The sequence below is a fragment of the Macrotis lagotis genome, chromosome 3 (genome assembly GCF_037893015.1).
Source record: "Macrotis lagotis isolate mMagLag1 chromosome 3, bilby.v1.9.chrom.fasta, whole genome shotgun sequence".
NCBI classification, from domain to species: domain Eukaryota; kingdom Metazoa; phylum Chordata; class Mammalia; order Peramelemorphia; family Peramelidae; genus Macrotis; species Macrotis lagotis.
In genome coordinates, this window is record NC_133660.1 from 291,803,830 (window position 1) to 291,820,722 (window position 16,893).

Genomic DNA, 16,893 nt, shown 5'->3' on the forward strand with positions numbered 1-16,893 from the left:
CCAGTGCCAGAAGATGACCTCAGAACATAGAATGTTAGAACTGGAAAGGACCTTGGAATTTTTGCTAATTTCTGTCCATGAGTCACTTAATAGGCCCCTTTGCCTCTGTCTCCTCCATAAGACCTCCTCGGAATTGACAGGAAAATTTAAGACCTCACTTCTTGATTCAGCTGATTATTGACTTATTCAGCAAAGCCAAGTCTTCATTTAAATTTTATTTCTTTTACTCTGAACTTAAGAAATAAGACAAGCAAAAAAACCCCAAAACATCCTGCACATTCCAAAATAATCAGGCGACTCCATAAGCTATGTTAAACTTATTTATGCTAAATATTTCATAATATTATAACATCATGTTAATAAGATCAAATAATTCAAGTGTAACAATTTTATTTATAATATGCTTTATTAAGAATACTAAGACAGTACTAGTATAATATTAAATTATGTGTAATATTATATTATATCTATGTGCATAACTAAAACACAATAATAAATTTATTACAAAAAGACAAGCATTTCTGTAACAGTAGAAAAGAAAAAGATGATAGTACATGAAAAAGTAAGTCTGTTATATACAACTTGCCATTCCTTTTAAATATATAATAAAATTATTATGTAAATTTCTTTTTTCCCTTATTTTAGCCCCTCCCCTCTACCTCCCTTGAGATGGTTAACTTAGAGACAAATATATAAATATATATATTTATATAATACACATACACATATACATATATATAAACATGTTTCATAGATACATGTATTTTTATTTTTTTATTTTTACATATATTTATATATATATTTATATATGCATTCATATATATGACCATTCCACATATACTTTTATTTATTTTTCTTCGATTGCAAATAGAGTCTTCCATCAAAAGTCCTTTAAAATTAATTTGGGTATTTATAATAGTCAAAATGAAAGTCATTCAAAGTTGTTCTTATAACAACATTGTACTGTAAACAGTGTTCTCTGGGTTCTCATTTCACTCTTCATTATTTTGTGTATATTATTATGTATACATGTTTTTCTAAGATCAGCAAGCTCATCATTTCTTAAAAGTAAAGTAATAGTCATCATAATCACATACCACAATTTATTTAATCATTCCCTACTTGAAGAGAATCTTTCAATTTCCAGTTGCCACCACAGAGAGCACTGTTATAACATTTTAGAAAAGATAGATTATTTTCCTTTTTCCATAATCATCTTTTCTTAACAAACCTAATTCCAGTGTTATGGCATCTTAAGAGTGTAGACAATTTAATAACTTTAGTGGCATAATTCCAAAGCCTTAAACAAAGCAGCTGAGATCCTTTTCCAGTCCTGACTTTCTATGTTCAAAGACCTACCCACGATGAAGAGAAGGAGTAAGTGAGATGAACCTCCCCACACAGAAACACAAGGTTCTTTTCTCATCCTGTGCCCTGAATATCTAGTCGCTAACTTGTCTGAAAGTCTGACCAAAGCCTCATTTCAACTCTAGTGTGCTTTCAGTTTTTTAAGTGTGAAAGACAGCAAGTAACAGTGGAAAAAATGCTCTATCTCAATTGTCAGTCAATTAAACAGCAAACATAGTATTTACATGTAATGACGTAAAACCTATGTTTGTTGTTTGACTCCTTGGGAAAGTCAAAGAAAGAAAAAATAAGTCTTTTCCCTCAAGGAAGTCACATTCCCAATATGATAATGCATAAACAATAATATAATAACAATACAAATAAAGAACTGATTTATGGTAGTCTGAGATTTAAAGACTGGGGGGACCAGGAGAGACCTCCAAAAGCAAATGGAGTTTGATTTCAGTCATGAAAGAAGACAGAGAGTCTAAGAGGAGGAAGTATAAGGGAAGAGAATTCCAGATAGAAAAGTTAGCCAGAACAAAGGCTGGAACAGAAATGGAAGTTAGAGTGTGATTGCTTCAGTTTCCTCATCTTAAGAAATGAGCATTTTAATTACTATAGTATATATCTCAAGTATTCTTGTGACCAGATTATAATGTGTCTAAATCACCATGTAAATTGTAAGCTATGATTTATTCCATATTGAAGGGACTACCCCTGGTTGTCTAGATCTGACAAGTAATTCATGTGTGTGTCTAGGTTTTTCCTGTTAGACATTACTAGTAGGTAGGCTAATTACCTGAGACTATAATAATATTTAACATCTACCTAGCACTTTTATGGATTAAATTCATAGAAAGGTAGAGTGGGAGGAGGAATTGACCATGTACTTACTTTTGTGAGAGTTTGAGAAAGTCATTTCCCAATCGTCCATTGGAGTTGGCAATGCACAATTGTTACCTCCATTTTAAAGATGAGGAAACTGCTGTCTAAAGGAATTTAATGATTTGTCTGATCCCTCACAGCTAGTCTATGGTAGAACCCAAGGATTGGAATTTCAAGGGCAATGCTCCCATTGGCTCTCCTAAGTCACCATATGGAAAAGGCCAAGAGGGAATGTCTTGACATATTAGACTTTGGATATTGTGTCTTAGTATCTTTAGCATAACAAACAGAGTTATCCTGATGATAGCAAGAGCTAAGCTCAAATCCAGCCTCAGACATATTGTGGGGATAATAGAGTTTTGGAGAGGATCAGATGAGTTGCCATTTATAAAAGTGCTCGGAAGTGAAATATAAATATTGTTTGTCTTCTCATTGAGTGGAGGAGGAGTGAAAATTTGGAAGTCAAATTTTTTAAAAGCAAATGCTAAAAATTAAAAATTAAAATACATGCTATTATTATATTTGCTATTCCTCATCCCTCAAAAAGTTCATAAGACTATGGATTTCCAGTTAGAAGGGACCTTACCTATCAACTAGTGATATGATAGGAAAATCAGGGCTCAGATAGTTTAAGTGCCTTTGCCCAAGATCATACAGATAATGAATGAAAGAGTTATGTCTTGAACTCAGATCCTCTACCTCTGGAACCAGGACTCTCCACCCTAGAGGAGCCTTTACAAACTTTAAACCCAATAGAAATGCCTTAGATTATAATGGTAGCTTAGTATTTTCCAGGGACCTTGAGTTAAATTAGAAAAAAAATGCCACCATCTCCCACACCTTGAAGGGCAGATCCCATTAGTTCATTTAGCATTTCTTTTCATAATTTCATAAAGAAATTTGGGCCAAAAATTCATTGAGATATTAATTATATCATCCAAAGAAGCCAACTCATTGTACTTCAGAGCTGAGGAGGAAACTGAAAGAATGCAATATTTCTAGAGGCAGAAGGAAAATCTACAACTCCTTCCTCAATGAAAGGCTTCCGCATTTGGCTTTAGTGAACCTGGGGAAAAGGTATTTGGCTTCTGATTCAGGAAGTCAAAACCAAGTAGGCAAGAGGCACAAGATCCTCTGATTTTGTTTGAGTAAGACCATCTCTCTCTGCTCTAAATAAAGGGCTTGAAATTGTCCTTCCGGCTATTCTACAGAATAAGACCTAGAGAGATAGAGAAAAAAAGACCATCCAGAACAATGATATGGTGATAAGAGAGTGGGAAGGAGACTTAATTCTTTGTATGTGGGCACTTCCCTCCAGTTCATCTTTTTAGTCTTCCATCTTCCAACTATCATCCCTTAGTCAATATACATTCTGTAAGTGATTATTACAAGCTGGACACTGCAAAACCCTGGGGATAGAAAGAAGGCAGAAATGAAAATTTAGGAAACTTTGCAGAGAGAGTAATTTAGAGATCCTGTAAGGAAAAGTTGGTAGCTAATGAGTTTCCCACTGACTAGAATTCTTCAAGTAGAGTTTAGATGACCACTTGTCAAGGATATTATTGAGTTTCAGGCCAAGGGCTGCCCTGTTCTTTTCTGGTCTCTGAAACACTTCTCTATTCTCCCACCCCATGTGCCCTTTCCCCAAAATACATCATGGTCTGCTAGCCCTGGTAGAATAGCCCACATCCTAGAACTCTTTTAGAGGAGACTGTTCAGTTCAAGTTGCTCAGGGTTAAAGAAAACCTATGCTAAAGGCAGTCCAGCCTGAGTGATGGAAGGCAGATAATAAGAGTGCTTTGGATTCGAGGGAACTTGGATATTTACTACCTGATGACCTTAAATAAGCCTTCAACTTCCATGAGACTCATTGTTCTCATTTGTCAGCCTAGATGGGATCTGAGGTGTCTTCCAACACTCTAGTTCTGCGATCTTATATATCTGAATGACTGGAAGCAAGGCTATGATGATTGGGAAGCTTACCTTTGAGTGACACAGAGGTGTGCATGGTAGAAGTCTAGGTGGGGTGTCAGTAAGACCTTGATTCAAAGCCTACCTCTGGTCACTTCCTCTTTCTAGGCCTCAGTTTCTTTATATGTAAAAAAGAGAAAGTTAGAATAGGTGACTCCTGAGCTACCCTGTCTTGCTCAAGAGCAAAGGTCTTATTGTCCTTGAAGTCTCTGTTTCAGTGACCTTATGGATTGGCATCCTGTCTATACCCCAGCCAAGGCATAACTGGGCTTTCTGGCAGCCAGATAGCTGGAGGTTTCAAGATAGGGAAGCAAGTGCCATGCCAGATGTTTTGCAATATAAGTAATTTTTTAGTAATCATTTTTTCTAACGATATTTATTTTCATAATGTAGCAGTGCTTATTTACATTCTGTCAAATTCTTTGGTAGTCAGTGACCAAATTCTGAATAAGCAAATTAGGTAAGGCTATTGAGTATAAAACCAAGAGCTATGAGGGCAGACTCCCTGAATTTGGAAGTGATTTTGTCCTAATACAATATTCATTCCAAAGCCACACATCCCTCTTTCAAGAAGTCATATGGTGATTTGGATCGTAAAAAATCAACCAAGAAATCTCCAAACGACACCTTTGGGTGTGCTGAGGCAAGCATCACAACCATCACTACTGTGTGGCCAGGTAAGATCCCCAGAGAAAGGTTTAAGTGCTGTAGCTTTCTATCTCAGAAAAGTTAGAAGATGGCAGTGGGCAGTGCTATAAGGACCTGTGATTCAATCCCAAATTTCACTGGACCCTTCTCTGTGAATAGGATGGGGTGGGACTCCATGGGCTTATGGGTTCTCAAACTGGAAAGGGTTTTAGAGATTAGCTTACCCAATTTTCAACCCCAAACCTATCATATCCTATTGGAAAGTAAAGAAGAGTCAAAAAGTACTTTCCAAGTTTCATTTGAAATCTAGTTCTTTATAAGAAATACAAGTTTCTTTTCACTTGCCCTCTCATGTGGTATAATGGAAAGAGAAAACCTGGGATCTAACCCTGGTTTTCCTATTTATTATACACTGGTATATTGTCAGAGAAACAGAAACTGCTTCTGCTACTGTAGAATAATGAACCTCCAGAAGGGAGATTTTCCCCTCGCATTCTATCTTCACTTCTCAATGAAGTCCACTGAGTAAGAGGAACAAGAATCTGTGTGGAAAGAATCAGTAGTGGATGGGGTTGAACAGAGTACCAAAATCAAATGACCCTTCCCTCCAAGTACAGGGAGCAGGTATAGAATTGTAGGGACTGAGGTTCCCAAAGCTCTATTCCAGGGCCTCTTTCCTCCCTGGATTCCAGTTTTCTTAATGTTGTCATCTGTTTCCACGTCTTGGTTTGTGGTGAAAATTCCCAAATCTCTCTGCCCCCCATGACCTCTTCCCTTGAGCTTCAGAATTATAATAGGACATAGGATCATGAGACCATAGATTTAGACTCAGAATGAATCCAGAAACCATTGACATCAACCCCTTTCTTCTAGAGATAAGAAAACCGAGACAAAGAGTAACTTGTGCAAGGTCACACAGATGATTTTTCAGAAGTAGGATTTGAACCCAAGTCTTCTGGATTCCCATTCCATCACTCTATCTACCATAGCATACTACCTTTCTATTTGAAGGTCATACCAGATTCTCAAATTCAGCATGCTCAAAACTGAACTTTTCTCCCCGCCTTGTCTGTCAATTCTCTCTCCTTTCATTAAGGGCAACCCAGGTCTGGACTAGAACTGGGGTAGGGAACAGTCAGCCCTGTCTATCTTATCTTTTACATCATTTTACATCCCTTCCCTTCTTCCCATCCACAGTGTTATTATGTGTATTCTACTCCTTTCAGAGGAGGGATGAAAAATATTCTCATCTAGAATATCTGATAATGCACTGGTCTTTCTGACTACTAAACAAATTTCTACCACCAGCACTCATTCTAATTCCTCTCTCATGGATAGTCTGAATAATCTTCCTAAGTCACTACTCTCATCTCATCACTTTCCTACTTAATAACCTTCAATGAATTCCTATTGCCTAGAAAAAAAATCAAACTTTTTGTTCTGACATTCAAGGCTTCCTTCAATTTCAACTCTAAACACCTTGATAGACTGACCTCCCTTATGAACAAATATCACACTACTTTCTATCTCCTATTGTCTCCTCTTGACATGTCTTTGTTCCAATTATCCCTAAACACGGAACAAAGTTCCTTCCCCCAACTCTGAAAAAAATTAATTTTTTTAAAAAAAATAGTGAGTTCACAATTATCAGAGGTCTTGGTCAGAGCCTAGATGACCATTTGAGGGCATTAGGTCATAGCAGATATTTCTTTTAATTAAGGATCATATATGGTATCTTTAAAGCTGTAAGAAATTTTATCTAATCCCCACAAATTACAGCTGAAAAAACTGAGGCTCACATAGGGGAAAGGAGTTCAAGGTCTCGCAGTTTGTAAGTATGAGCTTCCAGGAGAAAATAATAGCAACAATAATAAACATTAGAATAACTCACATGCGTATAGCTCTTTAATGTTTGCAAAGCGCTTTACGTGTAATATTATTTCTCATTTGAGCCTGCCAGCAGCCCTAAAAGTAAATACTATTATTAGCTTCATTTTACAGGGGAGGAAATTAGAGATGTTCTCTAACTTGCCTTTAGTCAGCTGTAGTAGACTATTCCCCTTTCCCGTACGTTTCAGGAATTGAATTTTTGTGGAGTCTGATTTAAGCTTTCAGCATCTGTAGCTCATTGTTACTGCAAGACCAGGAAATACAATTTGTGGACCATGTGTGCTATGGATTTCTCCTGCCTTATTCCCTCTTTCTCACATCTTGGTCCTGGGTCTCTTGGTCCCTTGTTTTCTATTCTAACCAGTATTTCATTCTGAAGGATTTGTATACGACGCACGATGCATCTAGTGTGTGAGGACCACATGGTGCAGGTTCTATATCAATCACTGGCCAACAGCATCCCAGAATCCCTGAAGGTGAGGTGGAAAAGGAGTGGATGGGTCTCTGAGAGAAGATTACAAACAATATAACCAATATGTAAATCCATTTAACATGATTGCACATATATATATATGTATATATATATATACATATATATATATATATATAACATATCAGATTGTTTGCTGACCTGGAGAGGTGGGAGGAAGGAGAGGGAAGAAGAAGATGTGGAACTCAAAATCATACAAAAATGAATGTTGAAATTTATACTTATATGTAACTGGAAAAACATTGGAAAAACCAAAATAGAAAAGTGATGAAATGGAAAGGAACAGAAATACTAAACTATTTCAATCAAAAAAAAAATCAAGTGAAAATTTTCACAATAAATGTTTTATTTAATAATTAGCTATAGTTATATATAATACATTTCATATGTATGGTAACTGAACCAGTGGGAAATTGAATGACTTTTCCCGAGTCATTCACCCAGTGTGTCTTAGTGGTAGGACTCTAAACCGGATCTTCCTAATTCCATGTCTACTCTTCCCCATTCTGAGTGTGCCTCTGTATGCATGTGTGTGTGTGTGTGTGTGTGTGTGTGTGTGTGTGTGTGTGTGTGTGTATGTGTGTGATTTCCTTCCACAGAGATCACATTCAGGTGTATGCACCCTTTATGGGTCTAATCAGTGTGGACTCTTCTCCAAGAATAAACCACAATTTGGTCATCCCTCTGAGACATTCCTGTTCATCTTTCAGGATTTATTTGGAATCATTTGGATTTCTAAGAATCTTTCCTGTCTGCTCCTTTAGCTACCTCCAAGATCCCAAACCAGTAGGGCATGCCCAGAGTACAGTTGATTTCCATCAGGTTACCTGCCCTAAGCCTTCAATTTCACAAGGATCCTCAACTAATTCATTTTCCAGCATCACACCTTTGATCTTCACCAGCCTCACCTGCCTCCTTTCTGTTTCTCCTCCTCTCCAAGGTATATGGCTCCATTTTCCACATCATTCATGGAAATCCCTTCAATTTAGAAGTGGTAGTGGACTCCTGGCCAGACTATCAGACTGTCATTACCCGGCCTAAGAAGCAGGTGAGTAGAAGAGGGCATAACAAAGAGTAACAAAACAAGATGAGGGACAATTATCAATGTAGGGCCTAGTGGGTGAAGATAGAATGATAGCTGACCAACACCAGGGATGGCTTTCTTTTTTCTATTACCATATAGACACCCAGGGACCTGTTGTAAAAGTAGAGGATAATATTAGAATCACAGAGTTGGAAGGACTAGTAGGAAGTGATACCGACAATAATAATAATGATTTAAAAATAACTAACAATCATATAGCATTTTGATATTTTAAGCACATAATCTCATTCATGATAACCAGTAGCTCAGATAAGGTTATAAAACACTTCCAACCCTAAGTTAGCATATATTATTATCCCATTTTACAGTTGAAGAAACTGAAGATCAGATAAATGAAGTGACTTGTGTTTTCAACATTATGATGTATAAGCATTATGATTTATATGGCTTTGAATATTGACTCTTTGACTAAAAAGGTGAAGAATGATGTTTCTCCAATTATTATCAGCACAATCCAAATACTCTCCATTTCCATTCTAAATAGGAAATGGTTGACAAACTGGATCACTACACAAACACTTACTTTATCTTCACTAAGGACATTCAGAAATGCCAACAATTTCTGGAATCTACTGAGGTCATCAACTGGAACCAAGTCATTCAAATTCAAGGTAACTAGTCTTGAGACTAAGAAAATAATACTCTGTCCCACTTAAAAAACAAAGTTGGCGTGAACAGTTGTAAATACTCAATAAGGACCAGTGTTACCTTTCTTCTTCTTCTTCTTCTTCTTCTTCTTCTTCTTCCAGCTTGCCAGGAGAGTTTAGATAAAGTCCTAAGAAAGATTGCAGCTTCCAAGTCCCTTCAAGTGGAACATTTAAGCAATGTTCTCTTTGTACACCATGGGACAACTGAGAGCAAGGTGGTGGCAGCTATGCCAGATCCAAAGATTTTTGAGAGGTAATCATTTAAACTTTATTCAAATAAGAATTCAGGTATTCATCTATATTTCCTGTGTTCCCAGTGTTTCATTTAGTGATGAAATGAGACAAATCTGCAAATGTAGAATTTGGAATTAACTAGTGATAGAGGAGGTAGATGATAATAGTAGTAATAGTAGTAGAAGTTTTATTTATTAGTAGTAGTAGTAGTAGTAGTAGTAGTAGTAGTAGTAGCAGTAGTAGCAGCAGCAGCAGCAGCAGCAGCAGTAGTTGATATTTATTTAGCAATTTTTAAAAGTTTACTTTTACTTTACATGTATTATAACATCCTCACAACAGCCTAGTAAGTTAGGTGTCATTATTATTCATATTTTTCAGTGAAGATATTGAGGTAAAAAGAGGTAAGGTAACTTGCCTAGGATAACCCAGCTAGAGGCAGGACTCGAACTCAGTAATCTTTGACTTCAAGTCCATCGCTGAACTACTTAACTGGGAAGTGAACAATGTTTAGCCACATTTTGGGAAAGATATTGCCACACTATGGCTGAGTCCAAATGAGGGAGACAAAGATGATGAAGGACTGGAAAAGAGACCAGACAAGGACTGATTGAAGAAATTAGAATTCTTATTGTGAAAAAGAGAAAAATCAAAGGCAGAAAGGACAAAGGAACCATAAGAATATTAGAATGGTTTTCTAGTAGCTGAAGATTGTCCTGTCAGAAGTCAGAGCTATAGATAGAGTGGAAGTTAAGGAGAATGAGAATGTTAACCTAAAAACCAAAATGTAACAATAAATATTATTGGAAAGGAGGTTATGGATCATTAGATGTCTTGAAGCCAAAGCTTGCTGATCTACCAGTGATGGTGGAGAGGGCATTCTTTGGCAGGTATGTGGGGTTCACCCAATAGCCAACACTGATTTGGGAAAAATGACTAAACTAATATTTATCAAAAATTTATTATGTTTAGGAATATTGAGGTAGCACAGTGGGATGGAGCACTGGCCCTGGAGTCAGAAGGATCTGAGTTCAAATCCTGCCTCAGATCCTTAATCCTAGCTGTGTGACCTTGGGGAAGTCACTAACCCTACTGCCTTGCAAAAACCAAACCACCCGTCCCCCCACAAGAAGTTATTATGCACAAAGCCTTGGCTAAATGTTTTTAAGAGGGAGAAGGGAAGGAAAAAGTATGTGCTAGGTACTTTTTCCAATATCATATCATCTGATGCTCATGATAACACTGAGAAGCAGATGCCACTGTTAACCCAATTTTACAGATGAGGATACTTTGAGACAGAGATTGAATGATTTGCCCAATGTCATTCCACTAGCAAGTGTCTGAGGGCAGATTTGAACTCAGATCCTCCTGACTCTAGGCTTAGTTCTCTACTAACCCACTCTAGAAGTCCATCTATCCCTAGGCTCTAAGTTGGATTTGAGGCATCCAGATAAGTCAGAAAATAGGGTGCTAGGGGAATCAGAAATCTGCCCCTCAGAAACTGGTTGTGTTGCAAGTCACTCAGCTTCTCAGCATCCTTAGTTGTGAAATGGAGATGATAATGTCTACTTCATAAGACTGTTTTGAGCATTGAGTGAGATAACAGAGACAAAGCATATTGCTAACCTTAAGGTGTTATATAAATGCTAGCTATTATTAATTAGTAAAAATACATTTTGGAGAAACTAGCTACCCATTGTGGAGAGGTCAGAAAATTTCATGAGACATGTAAATAATGGAGTTTAATTTCTTTGCCCAGAAATATGGAGTTCAAGTTTGACACTCTCAATGTAACCCATGCAAACCTCGTGAATGACAATTGGGAGCTGGGTCTCAATGAGAAGAGTCTAAAGTACGTCACACGCTGCATTCAGAGCTTCCCAACCTTTTGCCTGCTGAACTCAGAGAAGAACCCCATTTCTTGGTGTGTCACAGAGCAGACTGGGGAGATAAGGATGGGCTACACCCTCCCCAAATACCAAGCAAAAGGCCTTGGAACTTTCTTGGGAGCTTATATTGTGTACAGTCTTGCAAAAGAAAATATTCCATTTTCCCTACATATAGCAGAAAAAAGGAAATACCTCTTTAATTGTATGAAACAGTTGGGTTTTAATTCTTATCCTCATGGATGGAACCAGTGGAAGTTAACCCCCCCAAACTAAAAAAGGCAATATGGATTCAAGAGATTTGAAAAGAAAGCTAAGGTATACAAATGCATATATGTAGATAGGCTTCCAATTCATTTAGCATAGTGGTGGGCTCTTAATAAATATTTGTTGAATAAATGAACCAAATTTACCAAATGAATTGGGTCTTATAGACCAACTTGTCTGCATCCCAATAGGCAAAGGGAATTCTGAACTTCCTTACCCTCTACTTCCTTACAAAGTTGAACTACCCCATCTTTTCCAGAATAATAGACTCATTAAATGACATCAACAATAGTCAACATTTATATAATCCTTCAAATTTTGCAAGACTATATATGTGTTTAACTGATCTTCACAACAGCTCTGTGAGGCAGGTGGTATTATTACCCCCTTTTACAGATAAGAAAACTGAGGCAAAGTGATTTCTCTAGAGTGTCACAGTATCTGATGCCAGATTGAAATTCTTCTTGGTCAGGATTTGAACTTAGGCCTTCTTGATTTCAGGTCCAGCTCTCTTAACTACTGTGCCCCCTAACTCATACTAACTAGTCCAGATTATCTTCCAGATGAGGAAAATGAAGCAAGAGTGTCAGGGCTTATCTAATATCTTGTAGATTGTTAAAGACATAGGAAAGACTAGAATCTTAAAAGAAGTAAAAAGTAAAAAGAACACTGGATTTGGAGTCAGTTGTAGCTCTGAGTTGCCATGGACAAGCCACTTGACCTCCCTGGGATAGGGTCTGATTTTACTCATCTGAAACTTAGAGGAGTTGAAGTCCTCTGTCTAAATTTCCTCCCAGCATTGATATTCTATAACTATATTAATATTCTATAGCTAACTGAACCTCAAGTTGGAAGGAAGCATAGAGATTATAATACAAACACTCCTTGATCTATGAGACTTCCACATGACATCATCACGCAGAAACAGCCCACGTGTTCCATGCTCTTTCTGCTACTCCAGGTCAAATCCTATACAATCACAGTTCTCAGAACTTGCCACAACATTTAAATTCAGAGCCTTCATTTTATTAAGAATATTTTTTTTTTGCTATTGATTTTATTTTGAGTAGGAAAATTCCACTTCTCATTTCCTGAAATTGATAGTTTTATTTTGTATGGATTTATTTTGTCCATCCATGTGTGTGACTCCCAATTTGGAAATTCCATCCATGTATATAATGACAAGTCCCCTGTAAATTCAGCCTTTAGAGAGCTACCAAAGACAATTGAGAATTTAAGTAACTTGCCCACAATCATCCAATTTGCCTATGACAGACACAGGACTTGAACCCAGATCATCCTGACTTTGAAGATGGTCCTCAAATCATTATGTGATTCTATCTTTGCCTTGCATGTAACAAGAACTTAATAAATCTGTTAAATTATTTTAGTCTCTGTGCTTCAGTTCCACTGGACAATTGTTCAAAATCTCTTTCACTTCTGAAGCTTTCTACATAGATTACCTCAAAGTATTTTCCATATTTAACACTGTTTTCTAGTCATCAGATATTATAGAAAATGGAACATTGTTATGGAATCTTATAGGACAAGGAGTCTGATATGGGTAATGTTCCATAATGGACACAGATTCCAGTTGTTATGTTGAGGCTACAGTTCCGTCACTCAGAATCAACAGAATCATCTAGCTGACAGAAACGGAATCCAGTGGGATTTTAGCTGAAATCTAAATCAGGAACTTGCAAGAGCTCAGATCAGAGAAAAATGGTTGCAAGACTTTTCCTTGGTTCCTGACTAGCCACTGCCAATGAGCTAGCCCAAGAGGCAGACATATAATAAAAACTGAAGTTTGTTCAATTTTAGAGTGAGACACATTTCGTCAGTAGATAAAAGACATGTGTGTCCGTTATAAGTTGACTGGAGATATACCAGTGTATCATTCATCTTACTAACCTTTCATTAAAGTGAGAAAGAGATGTATCTGTTGGTCAGAGATGGAATGTATATTTGTTATAACAGAAGATGATATGTATTACTTGTTATAAAATAAGAAATGTGCCCATGATAGCATAGTGATCTACACCGAATCACATCAACTGCAATACAATATAAAAAAAAAAGGGACAGACTTCTTTGGGTTGTCCAAGTCCTTTGCAAAATAAAACCTCTTTATAGCAATTGGAAGAAGCTGAATGAAGACACTCAAGGAAGTGAGTCTTCAGTATGTGCTAAGCAATTAATAGTAATACTGTAAATATAATAGAAAGTGAAGTTAGTTATATCAGCTCCCAATAGATCACACATAACTCCCTCAAATCCACTTTTGACAATCCAGATTTTGACTTTAGATAATACAGTTAAATGGAAGATTCAATATTATTTTTCCTTTTCCTTGGAGGTTAACTGTAACCTAAGTGAAAGGATACTACTTTTAGTAGAAAGAAGACAAACTTGGATGATACACTGTCCACAGACTCCGAAGATGATTATAGTAATTACAAAGATCAACAACAAAAGAGTAAATTTTTCATCTACTGTCCTCTAAATAGTTTCCATAGACCCCTATCTTTGTGTTCCTCTGTTATGACATGAAACAACTTGACAGTATCTTTCATTTCATCGTGACTATCAGAAATACTGCTGTGGTTAAGACTGAAATACCATTGTTTCCCAACTAAGACACAAGTACCTGTTTGATAGGCAGAGAAGATATCCAATACCCTTTGGTTTGGTGGTGCCACTGCTACTGAAGCTGAAGACATAGATTCTCCTTGGAGGTTTTAAATGACTCTGACAAAGGTATTAAATGATTTTCTAATTCTGATGAAATATTGATAGGTCCTTTACAGATCACTAGCCCTATATGGAGTCAATAGACCCATCTTCCCGAGTTCATATAAAGCCTCTGAGACTAATAGGATGACCCTGAGCAAGTCATTTCACCCTTGTTTGCCTCAGTTGCTTGAGATTTATGTTAGCAGGTAAGGGGAAATATATGCAGTCAAAAAGCAAGCTACTTGAGGGGACCCTAAAAAGGATCTGAGTGGGATCTAAACCTGTCTTACAGTAGTCTAGGCTTCTTTGAAGGATCCTCAAAGTAAACATAATTTATGGTAAGCTTTGGGTCAAATAATTTCTAGTCTTATAAAACTAGATTCAAACAATATTAATAATTTTTTCAAGATATATATATATATATATATGTGTGTGTGTGTGTGTGTGTGTGTGTATGTTTATATGTGTAGAATGTTTTTGCAAGTCAATGGGGTTAAGTGACTTGCCAAAGGTCACACCAATATATAAATATTAAAGGTCTGAGACTGGATTTGAATTCAGGTCCTCCTGACTCCAAGATCAGTACTCTATGCACTGCACTATTTTTTCCCATACTCTTCTGTGTGGAGTTGCAAAGAAAATTTTCCTGTGGTATCAAAGTTTGACATTTTCCTACAAAGATCCTCTGCCCAATCCCTTAAGTGCCTTCCAATCTCATTTGAATTTTAGAAACAAATGGTATACTTTTTTTCCTGAAATATGAATTATTTAGACTTCAGGTAATCCTTGAAAAGAAAAGCATCTAATATTTTTGGTTACTTTAGGGAAGCCAGTTGGCAAATGTACTGTGTATGGAGTCAGAAAAATTCACTTTCATGAGTTCAAATCTGATCCTAGATATTTATTAGCTATTTGACAAGTCACTTAACCCTGTTTGCCTCAGTTTCTCAATCTTAAAACAATCTGGAGTAAAAAATTGGCAAACCACTCTAGTATCATTGCTAAGAAAACTTCAGGGGTGGTTAGGTGGCACAGTGGATAAAGCACCGGCCCTGGAGTCAGGAGTACCTGGGTTCAAATCCGTTCTCAGACACTTAATAATTACCTAGCCGTGTGGCCTTGGGCAAGCCACTTAACCCCATTGCCTTGCAAAAACCTAAAAAAAAAAACTTCAAATGAGGTCATAAAGATTTGGATGTGACTGAACAACAGCAAGAATTAACCACTTCATTATGTTTGAGGACATAAAGAATAAAGTCTTTCTAATAATCTAGAAGTCTTAAAAATGGGAGGGGTAGGTGGAAGGTGGAAAAAGGGAAGGAGATATCAGCTAACAAAATGCACATACAATAATGTTACACCAAGGCCCAGGTTCAGGGAAACCATCTTGTTGGTAGTGATCAGGCATTTAAGGTCTAAAAAATCCTACCAGTGACCATGCTTACCTCTGACTTAAAAGTCATACTCTCCTATCTTGGTAAAGATACTGGATGTTTGCCATTTCCTTATCTAGAGGACTAAGACAGAGGGCAAATAACTTGGGGGGCACACAGCTAGCAAGTTTCCAATGCTGAATTTGAACTCAAAGTCTTACCAGTTCCAGATCCAGTGTATTACCACTGAGTCACCCAGCTGCCTCCATTTCAGATCACTAACCCTGCAATGAGTCAATAGACCCTTTTTCCTGAGTTCAAATACAGCCTTAGATACTAATTGGATGACCCTGAGAAAGTCACTTCACCCTTGTTTGCCTCAGTTGCTTGAGATTTATATTAGAAGGTAAGGGGAAATAATTTTTTTTCAGGTTTTTGCAAGGCAAATGGGGTTAAATGACTTGCCCAAGGCCACACGGCTAGGTAATTATTAAGTGTCTGAGACCGGATTTGAACCCAGGTACTCCTGACTCCAGGGCCGGTGCTTTATCCACTACGCCACCTAGCCGCCCATAAGGGGAAATATTTAATAAAAGTTGAATGCAATCAAAAAGCAAGCTATTTGAGTGGACCCTAAAAAAGATCTGAGTGGGATCTAAACATGTCTTCCAGTGGTAGGCTTCTTTGAAGGATCTTCATAACAAACATAATTTATGGTAAACTTTAGGTCAAACAATTTCTAGTCTTATGAAACTAGGTTCAAATTTATTAATAATTTTTTCAATATATATATATACATATACATATATATATATATATACACATAAAATGTATATTATTTTTGCAAGGCAATGGGGTTAAGTGACAATAGTTCCTGTCCATGTTTTAGATAGGAGCCTGGTTCCTTGTTGGAGGAATAGATTATAAATATTCTATAGATGTCTAACAGAATTGTACCTTAACAAATGAAGCTCTTTAACCCTTGCCAGCTAAAATAGTGAATACAGTCATCATATCAGAAATGAAGGTCTCAGTCAGGAGGACCTGAATTCAAATCCAGTCTCAATAACTTACTAGATATGTGGCCCTAGGTATGCTACTTAAGTCCTATTGCCCTCACTCCCTCCAAAAAAATCCCAAACAAAAAACTCAAATGTAAATCTCCCTATTTGAGGGGTCAAGCAGCAATTCATCAGCTTAATTGAATTAATACAGAGTCCTACCAAGGTGATTAAATATAAGAAGGCAGATACTGAGAGAAAATACTAGGTGACTTTATGTAAGCTTGTATTGAACCAACCCTTTCTGTAACATTTGTTGGGGTTCATTCCAAGTAAAACAAAAAGATATTGGCTGTCTTCATGACCAGGGATGGAATAAAATATATACAAATATTGACACAAGTATAAAATCTAGA

General features: G+C 36.9%; 1 protein-coding gene and 1 long non-coding RNA gene across 2 annotated transcripts in view; one reads left to right on the forward strand and one right to left on the reverse strand.

Moving 5' to 3' along the window:
* Window positions 1–838: 838 nt before the first annotated feature.
* The window catches only part of LOC141519012 (uncharacterized), a 39,921-nt gene continuing 23,866 nt past the window's right edge, over window positions 839–16,893 (reverse strand). Inside the window, exon 4 of the long non-coding RNA XR_012477339.1 lies at window positions 839–9,333. This is a non-coding gene — a long non-coding RNA (uncharacterized LOC141519012). The remainder of the gene's footprint in view (window positions 9,334–16,893) is intronic.
* On the forward strand, window positions 4,704–12,756 carry LOC141519011 (glycine N-acyltransferase-like protein 2). The gene is made up of 6 exons (XM_074231447.1): window positions 4,704–4,883; window positions 7,124–7,220; window positions 8,175–8,282; window positions 8,824–8,950; window positions 9,089–9,239; window positions 10,977–12,756. Exons 2-6 carry the CDS (start codon window positions 7,143–7,145, stop codon window positions 11,377–11,379), a joined length of 867 nt encoding a protein of 288 aa, XP_074087548.1. The 5' UTR covers window positions 4,704–4,883; window positions 7,124–7,142; the 3' UTR covers window positions 11,380–12,756.